Raw genomic sequence first — 18,402 nt, forward strand, 5'->3', positions numbered from 1 at the left:
CTTTTGTTGCCTCAGATGACTGTAGGAACACTGACTACTCTGGAAGAAAAATGAGAACATCAAACCCCGAACCAGCCCTCAGAAAAGCAAATTTCTCAGCTCATCTTTAAAGCTCGACCCTTTTATGCATCTCATCTGATTTGCACCAGAACCGTTCAGGTTTCTCTTCACCTTTCATCAAGATAAGAGGTTTCCTTGCCAAGGAAAGCAGTCTGAAATGGCAGCCTGGTTCAACGCCACAGGCGGATAGCTTTGCGTTGGAGTGCTTTAATATGTTTTTATATTGCATATAAAGCATGCAAACATAAACCAGTTTGTTGAAAACTACCTTCTTAGTGGAAGCCGGCTGTAATTCTGAACAAGTTTTCAATTTTCGCACTGCTGCTAGGGTAAAACATTTTAAAGAGTTTAATTTTTACAGAGGCTTCAATGACACAAGATTATCTAACAAAGTAATGGTTAATCAATAGAGGGTTTAGTTGTCAGGTGAAACATATAACACACTAAAAGGGATTGATTGCAAGGCTCCTCCTTATTTACTAGGAGGTATATATTTAAAATGACACAAACTTGTTACCAAGCCGCATTCCTTTAACCTTGCAAAAGCCGTTTGAGAACGGTGTTAAGCAGCCCTACAGCAAAACAAGCTCTAATGAGAAAAAAACCCTAGGAATATATGGTGGCACCAAATCATGTCAGAAGCAGGGGACCACAAAGCTGTATCCACTCTCAGCCAAAGGCTCAAAACGCCACAGAGACGCGAGGCTATAGTTCACTAAAGATAGAGCTGGATCTGATCTCATTCCATAGGAGTCTTTGGTTACATTTTTCTTTTTAAAGAACGCACGGTGCTGCTCTCTGACACAAACACGGAACCATCCTCCCCGCGTCGGTGAGGCTCGGGATGAAGGTGGAATGCCAACTGACGGCTGGAACCCCAGGCTGAGCTGTGAGCGTGCGCCTCGTCTCAACCCCAACTCCCCGGCCATTTATTCAGAGAATCCCCAGTCCCTGAACAAAACTCCACTTTTTAATAGAAGCTGCAGCCCAGGAGCTCAGTAAGATTCCCCCCCCCATAGTTAATAATTACATGATTTATCAGAGAAAGATAACACTAATAAAAACGCGGCCAAACGACAAAACCCACACCCTCCCTCCAAGTCATTTTCAGGGAAAAGATTATTAAACTGTTCTTTTTGAACAAGGGCTTCTGTAGCTGAGCACAAATTGCCAAACGGTTAGAAAAAAAGTTATTAGACTCCGAAGAATTGAGCAGAAGTGGGAAGTTATATAAACAAATCACTCCAGCAGATTTGGAAAGATCGCTTTCATCTCACTTAGAGCCTTAGGAGACTTGCATTAATTACCCTTTAAAGGTCTTTCACATGGACTATTTAAAATAAACGCAATTTATTTATTTATTTCAAATGAGGTGCTTCTTCCGAAAGAATTAAGTAATCTCAACAAATTTAAAAACGTTTTTATAAGCAGGTAATTAAAAAGAAGACTAGAATCAAGGCAAGCTGTAAGACATTACCAGCCATTTGCCGCAATTATTTTCTGAAGCCTAAATTTTTGGTGCCCGTAGCCCAGCCCGCGGGAAGGACAGTCGCCACAGAAAGCCATAAGCCGAAATAATGACCAGCCAAACAAAAAAACCAGATCATTCACGGCGTTTTCCCCAAAGCACAGTTTGTCATATTGCAATTACACCTTGCCTACTGCGAAAGGCAGAGTCCTTAATATTGCCACTAGAGGGAAGAAGTGTCTCAACACATGGCGATGGTAGTTGGGGAGTGGGGTTTTTTTGAGCAATTACCATAACAAAGCTCCCTTGGCTGTGTGTACCTTCTAATTACTCAGTACAATTAAAATGACTTACCTAAAACAAACAGCAAAAAGAGAGGCCCCTAAAACAAAAAACCTCACCACAATACAAACAAAAAGCCTCACTCCAATCTGCCTCTTATCCGAAATTACATTAAAGATGAAGATCTTTCTTTCCTCATCCATCAATGCACAGGGGCAAAGAAAAAAAAGTAATGTCACAATGCCCAAACACCACAGGGTCTGTTCAGCCAAGTAAAAGCATTAGGACCAACAAAAACAAAGAGCAAAGAGAACTACATCTCTTGTTAAAATAAAGAACAAAAAAAGAAAAAAAGGAAATGTCGTGGTATTTAGCCATCTGGTAGCTGCTTGAAAACAAATTGTCCTCAAAAGAGCAGAAATACAGTATGTCTTCTCTCAGTTCACTGGCTTATGAATCAAGATGACTTCTTTTTTTTCCCCTTTAATTCAGGCACAGCAGTGTTAGACTTTGTGCTGCCGCCCAGCCCTCTCTTGTCCCGCCGTGCAAAAATGGCCATCCCCATCAGAACCGCTTTCTGCAACGTGGACGCAGCATTTGCAGCCTTTCAGGATCCATCTCGTTGGGCCCATTGTTCCAAATCCCCCCGGATTTTTCTTTTCCTGACAGCTACTCGATGATTTTTTCTACCCTTAAATCTTTCATTTTATAAGGCGCGTCATTAAGGGAAGATGGCAGCCAAGCGATTTTTCTTCCCATTGACAATTTGTGACATTTCTCCAGCAGCGTGCAAGGTGTTGAAAACCTGGCAGCTGTTACCTCCCGGGATGAAGCTCCTTTTTTATCCTCCCTTGACAGTTTAACTCAATGGGTCAGCACCTTTAAAGACTGCAAAGTACCACTGAAGTGGATGGAGGCTTGAATTACTGCTCCCTCCCTAATCAATGTAAACCCTCGCTGCAGGTGAAACTCTTCATCTATAGAGGTGCATGGGGGAGGAAAATGTAATGCCCTGAGCCAGATGGTTCTCATCTTGTTTTTTAAAGAAGAAAGGAACAAGCTAACAAGGGGACAGCTACTTTGTTAGCTCCTTGGCCTCTCTCATGGCTTTGGATCCCCAGGGTTCCAGCCACACAAGAGAAAGAATACAGAAAAACATAAACACTTAAACATAACTAAGGGGCTGGCAACACGCTGCTTTCAAAGACTTGAGAGTCCTGTTCAGCGCTTTATTTATCACTGCCCACGTTCTTTGGATGGTAAGTGGACGTGGACACAAAAGACAGGGGGAGCAGACAACACTTGCAATTTACTCAATTACACAGGAATGCAGAAATGCAGCAGGGTGACAGATTCCTATTAGCACTACTGCTGAAAGAGCCCAGTGGCCTTTCTGCCACGAGGCAGCATTCCACTGTAACTCCAGCTCCACTACAGCCCAGGTTGGCTCATTCGTTACCACATACGGAGCATTACAGACAAATGGAAATTATTTTTTCCTTTTGTTTGAGAACAAAACATAAATAAATAAATACATAAGTTCAGGATGTGCTTCTAGTGATTTCAGAAGGCTTTTTTCAACCAGCACCTCCCTACTTGCAAGCACTAACAAGGTAAAAGCTGAGGTGTGCCGGACAACGTTATTGACCTGGTTGCACCTGCACTCTGCCAGGTGAATCAGAAGGGCAGTGCCTTCCCCAAGGGCTGGAGGGAGCTGGAGGAGCCTTGCTCCTTCCCACCATGCGGCTGTTCCCACTGCAGAAACAGAAGAAGCACTCCTGGAGAGCATTTCTGAGCAGCCTCATGGGCAGGACGAGGCCAGCAGAAAGTGCTGGCTGCTGCTGCTTTTTGTCTTTCTTTTGCTCTGCCTTCTTCAGCTGCTTTCTAACAGTTTGCCTGTGTATGACTTTAAGCCCTTTAAGAGTGGAATGTGTCTACTTGAACACCGAAACAGCGCCTAGAGCATGTCTTAGGTGCTACATGTGATTTTACAAAACGATCTCAAATCCATAGGAACGAATTGAGGCAACATTCTGTGCCAAAATGCTAGCAGGAAAACAACCCTGAAAATGCAGAGGGGCTTGCCTGAATGGGGAGCAGGCTGGGATTTTTCCCGGGACTTCCATCTGGATGCTTGATGAGCGACAGCAGAGAGCCAGGTGAGCTTTGCAGAGGGTTGCAGGAGGGAGGCCGCAGCAAGCTGCCGGCATTTCCCCCCGTGGCACCCTGACAGCCCCCAGGAGCACGGCGCAAGGCACTTCGTCATCGCCCCGCCAGGGGACGAAGGGCAGGGCTCTAAGCAAGCCGCATTGTGCCCGTCTTCTTTAAAAACCAGAGAGGTAATCAAGTTCAGGGCAGCCCTGGACAGCTGCCCTGTGACCTATTCATGCTGACCCCCGCTATTCATCACTTTCCTTAGGACTGCGAGGGCAAGCTCCTGGGGAGTGACCACCACAATAGACAGATAGGAGCCAACAATAATACGGTTCCTGCAAAAAAAAAAACAGATGGCACCGCAATAAATTTACAAATCTGCATTCATGGCTCTGTTAAAAACACCCAGAAGCTAAAAGGCTGGAGGGGCCCCCAGAGAGCTTCCCCTGCCCAGTTTCTAAAGGCCGGCTCTCTCCCCAAGACTATTGAGCTCGTGTTCTTCATAAATGAAGAATGGAGACGTAGCCCTTAAAATAACAAATGCCTGACCCAATCAATCTAGCGTTTGGGGCTAACACTAAATGATAGGCACTGAAAACTAATTATGTTTTTTGGCAACGAAGTTGAATTAAAATGGAAACACACAGGTTAAAAAGGCACTGAAGCATTTGCGAGTCCCTTTGAAAGGGCGGCACGCACACACACACGCTCACACGCAGGGCTTCAAACAGGAACCTGATTCAATAACTCATGCATTTATTTTTAAAATGAATCAGATTAGTCCCATGTGTGACCTGCCGGTCCATCTGTATGAGCTGGACTTAATGGGCACTCTTCTCACGCTTACTTCAGTTTGAAGTATGAGAGAGATAAATTTAGTTTAATTTTCAACAGATCAAGCTATCCATTTTCCAAATGGACCATCTGGATCAGCCTATTAAAATTAATTTATAACTTTGCAGTGTGAAAATTCGTTTGTTAGCTTAAATAAAGTTGCCAGAAACTTTTGCCACTCATCATTGTTTTTTTCTGAAGTTTTCGTCCTACAATTGTCAGTTTACCCCTTCAAAATGTAATTCTGTCAGATCACGCGCCCAACAAGAACTGAGCATTTGCATCCATAATTCAAAACCTGCCACAGTTTAGATCTTTTTCCTGTTCCAGCTATCAGAGTCAAGTTCATTGCCTGTTCCTGCTTCTGTTCCCACTGCTGATCTCCGTGTCCCCTGTGCCCTGCAGACCCTCCTGGCAAGCCATGGTTCCCATGGTTCCCACCTGCACAGCTCCACATGTTGGCACTTCTGAAGGTAACCTTGTATGACAACCACCTGAGTCAACAGAAGGGTTCCATTTCTAGTAACAAGTCCACAGCACTGAGCTATGGGGGACTTCAGCCCCTGTGCACAACTTCAGGTGCACAAACAAGCACCTTTTTGTTACCTCCACCTCCTGGTACGTCTGTTCCACAAAGCCTCCTGAGGACACGTTAATGGCCAAGGCTGCATACCAGCACAGCAACCAAGAAACAGCACCGCACCTCTGCTTGCATACATCAGCAGGTGAACATACCAACACATCACACCTCCCCTGAAGCGGTCTGTTGCATCTCATTCACTTTCTCTAACAAATCAGTAAGGACAGAACACAGGGACACTTTCAGTAGAAAGACCATGGAAGCAAACAGATCTCCCCCTCTCTCCACACACGCACATTCGTTGCTCCTGTGCAGGAGGCCCATGTTTCTCAATAATGAAATTTCAACAGCAGTATTCAAAGGGAGGGACAGAAAATATGAAGCCGTATACTCAGTATTTACCAAGTTAGCATCTTTCCACTAAGGTACTAGGTACTGAATTCAGCACTTTTTGTGTGTTACTGCTTTGACAGCATTTGCAGGACAGATCTTTTTGGTATTACAAAATATGCACAGATGTAAGGCAGGTTAATCGCTTCCTCGAGGATATGCAGATCTTTACTCATTGACTAAGACAGAAAAAAGCACAAGGCTGCATTTGTCTCTGATTTCCCCACTTAGAGCTGGAAAATTCCCAACTGCTCCTTGACCATCATTAATAGAGAAAAGGCACAATCTGAGCTTCCAAAATGCTTTGACAGTTCTATTTATGCTTATATAAAGAACCAAAATTCCTTCCACCACAGGCACAAGATTTGGGCAACCAACTCCGATGATCTAGACAAGAGGGCATTTGCTTTCAGACTACAGCTTGTACTTGTCCACAGGCAAGCAGAAGTGCTCAACACATAAAGTGCCACATAGCAAGCAGAAGGACCAAGGATTTTGTCCAGCATCTACCCTGCTAAACACTGGGCAGGAAGATGAAGGCTCAAGAATACACGAAATGCAGCTGATCACCATGCTTTGAACTATGTCTTTTGTTGATGAACTGGTAAGAAATTTGCTTTGTTATAGATAAATGGCAAAGATATTAAGCTCTATCATCCCACTCTTCCTTCTACCAATTAGTAATATATATGAACATATAAGAAAATAAATTAGTCATTTTTCAGGTTATTAACCTGAACATCACCTCCAAGAAAATTCACCTTCAAGGGTAATGGAAAACTTAATTGTTCTGGAAAGCTCTGACTTTCTTGAATGCATGACCTGAAACAAGATAAAATACACTACAAACAAGGCAGGAAGCAGAACAGAAGAAAAGGCTGAGGAGAGCTGCATGAACACTAACTGGAGAAAGGTGAAACTAGAGAGCTCCAGCTGACTGCACTATGCAGAAATCAAGATTTCCTTGGAAAGGCTCATGAGACTCTCCTGGAAGCTAAATCCGTATGGCTGATTTTCCTGGGTACGCTGTGACTCGCTCAGACCCCAAAGGAGAAAAGAAAGAATTTCCACCAGTGTAAGTCAGACTTCAGCTTCCAAAAGCATTTAAGGATTCAAATAGCTAGAAAGTTTTATTGCATTCTTAAGGAGACTGATCACATACCTGTCTAAGTGAATTCTTCTCAGGAATGATCTTCCTAGGGGGCTCATCATTATTACAGTCTTCTCTCTCAGAGGAGTTCTGCGAAAGAAAGTAAGCTTTAATTCAGTTCTTATCCCTAGTATTAGTCTGCGAGGAGAAAAGAAACAGAATATTCGTACAACGCAGGCTATAGCATTTTATGTATGCACATACAGGAGGCTAACATGTACTTCTAAGCCAAACAGCTTGTTATGGCAGAAAAAGAATCTCCTCCTCAACACAGCAACGCACCATTGTGCAGGTACCTATGGAAGAAGCCTGTGCTTTGGGGATTTGTTCTGAAATTACCAATAACTGCCTCTCTGACAAGCTGGAATAACGGCTGGATGAGCATGGTAGCACCAGTGCTCCTAGACACCCCAGTATACCCATTGAGAACAGTGGAACCTGATGAAAACAAGACTGTTAAAGCGTAGGCAGCATACGGTCGCATGGCTACGTTTCTCCCTCCTGCCCCTGACTCTACCTACAGACATGTACCGTTCCTGGGAAGTCTGAGGCTGCAAAACATAAGCTACCAGATCCAGAGAAGAGATCAATAAAGCAAGGGAAGGGGACAGGAAAGAAGAACTACGAGGGCTTTTGCAGAAAGCGCAACAGGAGAGGGTTTTTTTTGTATTAACCTCACAGTTAAAGCCAGTTACTACTTGCTTTAGAGTAAAGATGGGCTAAAGCTTCTCTCAGGATAGGCATGAACTTTAGCAAACATCTGATAGAAACTGCTGGCTACGTGGGAGAACCCCGTCCTCCCATGGCAGCTCCTGTGCACGGGTTCAGTACGTGCCAGCAGCGTAGTGGCAGCCAGCTTTGGGGGAATCCCACACACATCTCAAATCAGTTTGATCACCACAGTATTCGTAGCCTTAGGCCACATTCCCACACATTCAGTAGTGAGTAACTAAACAGGTTTTAAAGAGAGACAGAAAAACTGCTTAGGGAGAGCTCTGCCAGGAAAAGGGTGGGTTTCCAGTTCCTTGCAGATGAGCTCAAGGTGCAGAATCTCCAGCAGAAGCGTGCATGCTGTGCTGCTGTCCCCTTTGCCCCCAAAGAACCTGCCTGGCTTCTGTGAGGGCCAGCTCCTCAGGCAGAGGTGGCTGCAGGACTGGCAGAGGGGAGGAAGGCGCAGCCAGGAGGTACGGGCAGAGAAACAGCAGATAAGGGAAAACAGTTACAACAAAAACTCAAATGTTTGGGATGTCATCAGTCGGTGGGAAGGACCCAGTGCAAAATGTGGCTTGCAGACCAACTAGAAATCTTTTTTGCGTTTTTTGTTTGTTTGTTTTTCCAAACAAGATATAGAACTCGCAAGGCACCGTGGCATCTGGGATGCTGTAACCAGGGTTTTATAATGGAAATCAATCCTAAACAGCCCTGATAAATCGCTGCAAGAGGTCGGTTTTTAAAAGTTTTCATACGAGGTCTCTGCCAGGACCCAGTTATTGCATTAAATCCAGCCTAGGAAGGACTGCGATCGTAAAAACACACAAGCTAGAATCACATATCTCCAAAAAGAAAGGTCAGACATTAAAGCTGCTCTCTGCTACTCATGAAATACAGCCTGGTAAGTGGCTAAATTCAAGTGAGGATTTTAATTTCTGTGCTTTGGAGAAACAGACAAAGTACAAGAACCACAGGAACGCAAGGTGAGTGCTGTGCATTTCTTGGAAATGCATTTAGTTGCCCAGGTTAGGGAGTCTGGGGGGACTGCTTACTCTTTCTGGATGGTTTTTCAACAGTCGACCCCTTCCCTACTGCAAGTGCCAAAATGTTTTCCCAGTCTTTTCTATGGCACTGAAATTTTGCATCCTTTCTGCATTTCAAACTATCCAAGATTCCCCTTCCAAAAACACCAAAAAGGACAAAAATCAGTGCTGATGCCGGAAATTCCTAGTTCCTGCACAGCATCAAGTTATCTACTTTTCCTTTAAGCCGAGCATCTGATTTTAAGAGCAAGCAGAGGACCATTTTGCATTCATTATCTTTATAGGTGGCAAGGCTAAGAGGTTGGCTGAACAAAGACCAGACAAAGACTGCCAAGTGCATATGGTGGTTCACAGCTTGGCGCCTCACCATCCTACAGCACCAACACAGCAGCTCCAATCGCAGCCTATTAAAGAGGAGAGCTGCTCATGCACTTTTGTCGGCAAGTAAGTTCCGCTTGGTGAAGACAGAATGACTGGAAAGCATTACACTTAAGGAACAGCACAGATGTTTGGAACTCCCGCTCATTTCTCAGGAATAGGAAACCCATCGATCCAGGTGCAGGTACAGGATCCTGCATATTTCAGGACTAACTGTGGCTGCGCGGACGTGATTCGCACTTGATAGGGCGACGCTCAGCCCTGGCCATGGGAAGAGCATAACGTAATTGACTGAAACGGCACCTCTATATATTTCTCCTTGCTGAACAAGGTGGGAGGAGGGATAAACACACGCGAGGTCACAACAAGGTTTGCCTCGGCAGGACTTCAGCGATGCTCCCGGCCACAGGAGAGGAACAAAGGGAGGACTGCTCCGAGCACCCTCTCGTGGCTGCTGAAACGCACATCCCAGCACAGAGCTGGAAAGGAGCATTTGGTATCCAGACGGTACCTTGGGTTGTACTCACTGGGAATATTAAAGTGCGGCGATTGTGCTCGATACAGAGGGGACGAGCGATGAAATTTATTAGGGTGAAAGAAGCAAAGAAAAGCAGTGCACACAGAAGCTGAAAAAGCCAATGCAGGGGAAAGGGATAAAATCCCAAAGGCAAGCCTTCCTTCCCAGGCTGGAGCCAGCCTGGCCAAAACCAGGTTGGTTACAGCTGCAGAACCCACGTGCAAGGGTCTCTCCTTTCACACAAGGACAAGCGAGGTACAACAAGAAACACCAAAGTCTCCAAACCCCAGACCGATCAGCCCTGGTGAGATAAACACACAGGGTTGCCACAGACAGGCAAAATAATTTCCCAAGGTCACACAATGACGGCGGAAGTGCCAGGACGAGAAGGCAGCAAACCCAAGCTGACGTTTACGTAACCTTCAAAATCTGCCTCTAACAGGAGGCTCTTACAACAAGAGGCTTTGCCCTCCGTAGCTCGTTTTTCCTAAAATGGCCACTACTGCCTGGAATGAGAGCCTTTTAAATCCGATTTGCATTTAAAACTTCAGCCTGTAATTAACAGAATAGAATTCCGTGGCAGGTTGTCTTAAAGACCACTACGAAATTATTACTATTTAACTCTCCCCATGACGCCTCCCCCACCACTAAACACACCATGCTACGATGCGTACGAAATCCCCAGGCTGAGGCGTTTGATGGGAGATGACACGCAGTATTTTGTGTACACAGCCCAGCAAAACACTGCTGGGAACGAGATATAATACATGGATAAATGCACTCCCAGGGACTACCAATTGGGCAGAGCTACCTTTAGTACCGCCTCGCTCGTCGCGGTGGAAATCAGAGCCCTGCCAACTGGGGGAGGCTTTCTTCGGTGCCGTGCTGCCCAGCACTAATTATAAAGCGGTACAGATGCAGCCTTTTTCCGAGCGTGGGGAGGTGGGGTGGGGGGAGAAGCGTGCATCTATGCGAAGAGCACAACTATTTTTTATGCTTTCAAATTCTTAATCCTGTTTGGAGCTGTCAGTGGGGGTTAATGGAAGCCTTGGATAGGAGAATTCCAATCTGGTTGGCAGATGGATAGGTTGGTTATAGCTGCATAACTATGTCTTGCCTGCAGGCACAATTCAGAACACTGTTAAAGCAATATAAAGTCTCTGTCAAGCTGAACCATTTGGATCAGTAGCAAGGAGAAATAATAATAAAAAAAGGAGTTCATTTCTGGGCCTTGCGCGTTTACGCTAGTATGCAGAAACTGATTAATTGTCATCGTGTGCTGGTCTGCTATACCTCGGATTTCTACTTCTGGAGTAGATTTTGCATGCTAATATAATCATTCTCCCTCTTGAGACATTAGCAAATAATCAAATGAAAAACAGGATCATAATTTACTGAGATTCGGGCAATTCTCTATGCAAATTTGACTTGTTATTGCTGCTGCCTCGTTAATCTGAATGCCTTTGACAAACTCCTTTGATTTATGAACTCGTGACAACTCCAATGTGTATATATTTTGCTAGATTGACATTATCATTAAGAGTGGGTGGACTGAGCTCACATGAATGGCTGATTTTATTCGCTGGTGTCTGCTGCTCAACAGCTGAGCATCTCCTTCTCACAAAGCCCCTAAGCACCAGGCTCTTCCCATCTACCCATCCATTCATCATCTCGATGTTAATTGGCCCAGGCTTTAAGCAAATTTTCAACACGATTTAAAGGCACGATGACACTGATTACTGACCCTCTGCCATACGGTGCCTATTGATTAACCTGACAGAGATGATGAGCTTGAGGGAAACTAGGTGTGTGCAGACCTCAGGGGGAAAAAAATATATTGTTTATGCAGGCAAAACACTTGTCATTATCCCAAAGGCCAGAATTTGTGCTGCACTGGCCCTTAAAACACACTATTGCTTTAAACACCTGCATCCAATACAGAAAATGCTTGCTTGCTGTGGAAAAAATGATTACAAATCTGATGTCATGCGAAGTCTGTATTTTAATCGAGTTCCCTGATAAATAGACCCCCCTCCAGCCAGTCGAGCTTCTCTCCAGCCACAGCCTGTGAATGCATCGGCTCCAACAGGAGCCAGGGCAGGGCATGCTTTTAGTGGCATCAGCAGATCCAACCACATGGAGGAAATCTACTTGGGTATTTCAGGTCCCTAAGCAAATAATGCAGAGGGAACACTGTGTCCAAACGGTTAGAGTAGAGCAAACGTTTCAAGGGCAAACTGGATGCCAGATGCAGCCATCGCGGTGGTTGCTGCCACATTAAAATAGATGCTTTAGTACACGTGGGCAAAATTACCACGTGCAAACTGTTGATGGCACTTGACCCCCAATCTCCTAAGAGGATTCAAGCATTTTAGCAGAGCTCAAAAATAACTGGCATCCCCTTTCTTGCCTCTTGAAGGGTCCCTGCCATGCACTTGCTCCTCCTCACCGAGGGCAAAGGGCTGCTGCGTTCCGCAGCTCCTTCCTGGCTGAAAGCAAGAACACCAGCACCATGCCTGCAGAGCAGCACTGGATGGAAGGAAAACGAAGCAGAAGGGCTGCTTCACCCCACCCAGCCCCAGGTTAAGGCTGTCACTCACTGCATGCTGCTCTTCCCCAGTTCAAGCCAGCCAGCAGCCCAGATGCATCTCGTTTAGTCTGGGGAGGGGGTGGAGGGGTTGTTGCCCTAAGATGTTAGGAAGTTGTCTCCTCATTTGCATCATTGATTGCAGGAGACAGAACAAGGCATCACTGGGTAAAGGTACGGGGAAATGAGCTGCAATTGTCTGATGCCTGTGTCAGCCAGAGTGCACTGAAAGGGGAGAGGGAGGGAGGAGAGAAAAGAGAGAGAGATGTGTGGAAATAAGTGCCAGGCTAAGACTACAGGCCCATATAAGCCTTACGTTCCCTTTCCAATAACCTTTGTAAGTGATAGATGAGTCCAAGCCCATTGTTATCGTTAAGGGACTGTCAGCATCCTGATTTTATAAATGCTGTCTGTCAGTTTATAAATATCTCAGCCATTTCAAACAGTGCTTGGATGAATCCTGGCATAGCCAATGTCAGCCTGAAAGCAGTATTACCGTTAAAAAAATTATGGGTCTAGCACCCACTAAAAGCATTTAACAACAGCTTCTCCTTTTTCTCCTATCACAAGGCCTAGAGCATTCAAATTCATGCTTATTTGGCTAGTCACCTTGCTAGATAAAAGCAATCTTTAACACTGGTAATATTCTTTGAGAGGAAAAAGAAAAACACCAAGTGTAAAAAAAAATCAAGTTTTAAGGCAATTCTCTGCCTGTTTGGTATATAAAACAAAAATGACAGCTGTAACAACACAGGGAGATCCATGGCAATGAAAACGCAGAGATAAGTATTAGACCCCATTCCTCTCTGGCACTTGCTGCTCTGAACATGCACTGAGATTAGATCCTTTCAGAGAAAGCCATAAATTGCAGTATGTAGGCACGAGGGGGTGACTTCAGCCCGAAATGGAGCACAGACAAGTTTCCCAGCCCTTGCAAGTTTCAAGTTAAAAGGCACTTCTGCACGGGGTTTATGCCTCAGCATAGAATAATGGCAAGAGAGCAGACCTGCTGCAGCCTTGGAGCAACTGAGAGCCGAAAAGGAAAGGAGTTGAGCACAGCTGGCTCCCAGCTCCTACCTGTTTTTCCCTTATTTTTCATTCACATCCATAATTTTAGATTAGAGGAAGATACATATTTTCAAAGCAACGCAACTTGATACTGGAAATCCATGGCATAAAGAAGGCTTTCTTATCAAGTTGATTTAACTCACTAATCATTGGTTCATTAGAAATGGTGGCCTAAAGAAGGGGGGAGTCTCAGCATTACAAGTACAGCAAATTCAGCTTCATGTTAAAATATCAGAAGCCGGTATAAGTATCCGAGATCTGATAAAGAAATGTACCAAAAAGCACGAATCTGAGTTGCAGCTAAAAAAACACCAAAGAAATCCAGGTGTGGGGAAGAAGGCATTTAGGGAAATTCTGAAAAGCCAGCTTTACTTCGTAGACATTTCTCAAACAAGAATGGGAGAGAGAGAGAAAATATGGCTAATGAGAACAGCCTTCCCTGTTTCCCGGGAAGCAGCCCTGCTTAACATTTCTGCTCTGTGAATTTAAGAGAGTCAGCAGTGGTAAATTTGTTTTTAATATTCAAGCTTTCAAGCTTTGCGAGCTAGTTGGCCAATGGCCCTTTCTATTCCAGTGTTTGTTGGTGCCTTATTTACACAAGCATTACATCCGGAGAGCCTTTGAATATAATTTCACGTGGATTAAGGGAAGAACATTTGCTTCTGCTAATCAGGACATCTGGTTATTTTCGTAACTCAGACATCTGCATTAGGCAGTTCGACTTCGCCATTCCTCATAACAAGGTTAGAGCTTAAGAAGCCTTAAGGACCTCTGGCTAAACGTTATTATTTGCATTTTTCCACAGCCAGCTCTGTTTCAGAATTTCCTTTCCTCAGTAGCGCAGATCGATCAGCACCTTCGCAGGTATGCATGCTTTTATAGCTAGCACTTTCCATGCATGATTTTATAGCGTACATCTTGTACTCAGGATTTTATAGTAGTTCAAAGCCATCTACATCTTTTTAAGGAACAGAGCGCACATATTCCCAAAAAGCCTGGGTGAAAACACCCAATTAACCTTATGATACACAGAACATGAGTATGCTTTGCATACGCCATCAGGCCGCTTACGTAAGAGCGGTCTCAGACCCGCTCTGAACCTTGGTATCGAGATGCTTTCGGTCGCCTCTTAGCAGCAAGTCACCCTGCGTACCTGCTCCCACGCTGCACAAAGCAGCCCTCTCCCATTGCTGTTCTTTAGAACAACCCTAATGATTTCTCCAATCTTTTAAACCCTGGCTCAAATTCTTTAAGTGGTTTCTGACGAGGCTGATTTGTCTGCAGGGCTGCAGAGTTGTGCCACGCATACTTCAGGAAGACGGATTTTACATGCAACAGAAGCTTCTTAAAGAGGAACAGAATCAATCACAGCTTGGCTCTCGTTTCTTTGTTGCTGTCATTTCGCTACATTCCTTTCACAAAAATTCATTTTCTACACTCATCTGGGGGTGCTGAAGCACTGAATGATGAAGCTACACACACTCCTGAGTTTGCAGGATTCTTCCCTCCCCTCCTACGAACCACAGTTTTTATCAGCGCGTTTCTTTCTTCCATCTTTGAGTAAGATGCTTTGCTCATTTTCTCCTGTGCGTAAGGAGAAGGAAGCACAAAGCCTGATTTCACAGGCTGTGGACATGAGCCAACATCCAAAAAAGGTGTCAAAAACATATTTCTGGTACTAACAAGAATCAGGATGAGCCAGCAGATCATGGGAGAATCTTTTAAAACTTTTTACTTATTAAAGTTCTCTAGATAGAGATTAACTTTCTTCCTACAATATTCATTGCAGATTCATCTGCACAGGTACAGCAAGAGCTCTGAGAAATGGGCAGTAATACAGGCTACTCTTGCTGCAGCTTTCATGCCTTGAAGCAGGATTTTGTGACTTTTTAGAGGACCACTGCTGTTTCATCACTCTCACTACAGAGCCCCCCACTCTCATCTCTGGTCATCTCCCACCTTCATTATTTTCATCTCTCTCCATCTTCCCCCTCCCCCCAGAGTCTCTCATTCAAGCTCTCCCATCAGACCAAAGCTCATCCAAGACTCCTTGCGCCCCTTCCTTAGAACCCATGGCTCACTCCTACACATCTAATCCAGACCCCCTACCCTCACCTTGCTGCACTGCTTCATGCTTCTCCTGGTCAGCTTTCTCTTATTTTTCCCATTTTTTCATTGGGGGCAAGGAGGAAAAGATATTTTAAAAAAAAAAAGTCCATCCTTGGGCAGATGTCTGCCCAAAGTCAAAATGGCACCATCAGCAAAGAACCCCCAAATCCTGCATCCTAAGCAGATTTTTCAATCACAATTCCTCCTAAAACACTAACTGCAAGCAGCACACTCGTTTAAAGGGAGGGCTTTATGTCATGAACAATGAGAGCCAGGTGATCCTGCAGCCAAAGCCACTTGGCATTCCATCTGGCAGAGGTTTCAAGCACCATTCAGGTGACACAGCCCCAGCTCCCTGGCCTTTGTCACAGCCCGTGAGACCCTGCCCAGGCAGGTCTGGCTGTGCGGTCCAGCTTCCAAAGTCACGCTCACCCCAAGAGATACCAGCCACCATTGGGTAAAGCCGGTTAACTTCCAACACACAGCACATCCACTGCTACAGAACGAGGCTGAAAGAAGTCAGCGCTCATTATATACAATGGTGCGAGTCTAAATGTGCCCTTCCATCTCATCAAGTTTTTTTTTTTTTAATAGAAAAATACACAAAGGGAAACGACAGATCAGCACTTCACGTCTTAAGGTTTTGCTAGCCTGTAATATGGCCTTATGATAACTAGCACCCAAGAAAAGAAACCTGGGTGCTCCCAGTTTGTCTATACGGAATTTAAGTGTGGTAACACAACAGTTTCTCCTGTAACATTCCAATTTAAAAGCTCACAACTTGCTTCTGTTATTACAAAATAATTCCAACACCGAAACACCATTTTCTTGCAAGGAGGTGCAAAATGTCATAGCAAATCTCACTGCCCTGGGTAAGGATGAAGAGCTGGACCTGCTATGGAGACCATCAAATCAAGCAGGTAGCCAAGCAATCAAAGAATGAAAGATAAAGGTGTATATACAGTGCGCCTTTGGATACCTTGGGGCTAGCAAACATTTTGTTCCTACAGGAAATTACACAGCTCTAGATCACCAGCTACTGAGATCCACTATGTGCAGCTTTTTGCTACGACATGAATGGCTTATTAAACCTACAACATATCGCTTTAGTTAACTTCTTGGTGGAGAGGGGCCAGGAAAACAAAATGTACTTAAATGCTGATTTTTTTTTCCAGGCTGAATGCCTTTCATCCAATAAGACATTCAAAGCAGTGACCCAGCAAATGGATTGAAAAAGCAATCTTCCGTCTCAGTGCCACATTATCATTCCTATTCAGTATTCTCGGTGAGATATCTCAATCAGCTGGATGTGTGTGTAAGTGACAGCGCAGCCCATTGCTGGGTTAATTAAACATTTGACTTTAACACCCTCCCCGTCATTAAGCAAATAAAAACAGATAATTCAAACTGCACTTCATCCACGGGGTACACAACATACATGTCAAAATTAAGAGAGTCCAAGGCCCTCGGGGAGTTCTACTCGGGGAGGTAATCAGTTTAAATCTTATCTGGTTTATCAATTATTCTATTGATTAAAGCAGGGTGATTATACAAAACTCCTTCTTGCCACATGGGATACATGTCAGCAAAGCAGGACAACACAGGGAGGCTCAAAAACCATTTGAAGGAAATGCAGACAGATGAATAACCGGCTATTAGTAGATGCCAGCAATCCATAGACGGAAAACCTGATCCTTCCTTTTAAGCAAGTCCTTCCAAATTAGACTGCCAATGTTGTTACTTCATCTGCTTTCAAATCAGATCTATACGTTGAAAGGGCAACATCTCTTCATTTTAAATGGACAAGTTCTTTGCCCGCATGTGAAACGCGTTTTATTGATACTGGCCTCGGAACATAACAAAGACACCAAACACAAGAAATTACGGACTCTGAAGGGCATTATGCTTGTCCATCAATGAGCTCAAAAAGCAGATGGAAAGGCCGTTCTCAGGACTTGAATTCTACCACAACACAGCCGTAAGTAACGTGCTGTATTTTAATGATCAAAGTGTGACAGCTCAGAACTAAAACCTGCGCTCTGGGGTTTGGGGGATTTTTCTGCCTTGCTTCAGAGGATTGCAAAATATGAGCAATTTTGTACATTTTCACAAGGCTTCACAAACACCACCGCCATACAGCAGTCCCACTGCTCTTCTCCTGCATTCAGCCACAGGACACAAAGCAACTCCAGTTACTGCTTTCTTGGTGTTTGCAGACGAAGAGAGGCTGACAAAGGACCAGTCTCCAAGACCTGCTCACACCCTGTGTTTGTGGGCACAGTCCCATTCTCACTACTCTCCCAGTAATACTTTGCCTCAAGTTTTTTAGAATCATAGACCCATTCAGGTTGGAAAAGATCACTAAGATCATCGAGTCCAACTGCTGCCTCATCCCCGCTGACCACGTCCCTCAGTGCCACATCTCCGTGGCTCTCAAACAGCCCCAGGACAGTGAGCCCACCGCCTCCTGGGCAGCCGCGCACTGCATCACCACTCTTTCCGAGAAGAAATTGTTCCTCATACCAATCTGATGATATTACTCCCTTGCATCCTAAACCAGCTCCTAAAGCTGGGGCACAGGGCCCTGCCTTACACATACAAGCTGTCAGAGCTTTTAAAGATGTAACACTGCAATCTAGGAAAGAAACAACTGAAATTTATTTCTAGGAGTTCCTCAAAGCAGACAATTAGCAGTAGAAAAGAGATCAGCCTTAAACCAGAGACTTTTTTTCCCACCATAACATCCCTACAACCTGCTTCATCCCATCAGCCCGGTACCGCCAACTCCTTGTTATTAACCTAATCATGTCTCCGCTTTAAACCAGGACGGAGGCAGAAGCACAGGCGCGCCTGGCTCACAGCACAACAGGCCAGAGGCAGCGATGAGCTGCTCCCAGTGCGGTGGGGCTGCAGTCGTAGAAACGTTAGGAAAGGAGAGCTAAAAGCAGGCCTCAAGTGCGCTCCTGCCCTTCACCTTCAGAGGGGCTCACAAACCTCTCTGCACTGCGTGTGCATCCAACCATTCTTCAGCCTCTTTTCGTCTTTGGAAGCAAACGGGAAGCCTGCATTAG

The 18,402-nt window shown here is 44.8% G+C and overlaps 1 protein-coding gene across 8 annotated transcripts in view; it reads right to left on the reverse strand.

Moving 5' to 3' along the window:
* The window catches only part of BTRC (beta-transducin repeat containing E3 ubiquitin protein ligase), a 107,473-nt gene that overhangs the window by 55,334 nt on the left and 33,737 nt on the right, over positions 1–18,402 (reverse strand). For 6 of the 8 annotated variants that reach the window (XM_042862910.1, XM_042862906.1, XM_042862908.1 and 3 more), the window contains one exon: positions 6,931–7,008. The exons of the other annotated variants lie outside the window; for them this stretch is intronic. In XM_042862910.1, coding sequence (XP_042718844.1) covers positions 6,931–7,008 — 78 coding nt within the window. The remainder of the gene's footprint in view (positions 1–6,930; positions 7,009–18,402) is intronic. 8 annotated transcript variants of the gene reach the window in all.

Source organism: Lagopus leucura, unplaced genomic scaffold (assembly GCF_019238085.1).
Source record: "Lagopus leucura isolate 7727_CA_CO unplaced genomic scaffold, USGS_WTPT01 Super-Scaffold_739, whole genome shotgun sequence".
NCBI classification, from domain to species: domain Eukaryota; kingdom Metazoa; phylum Chordata; class Aves; order Galliformes; family Phasianidae; genus Lagopus; species Lagopus leucura.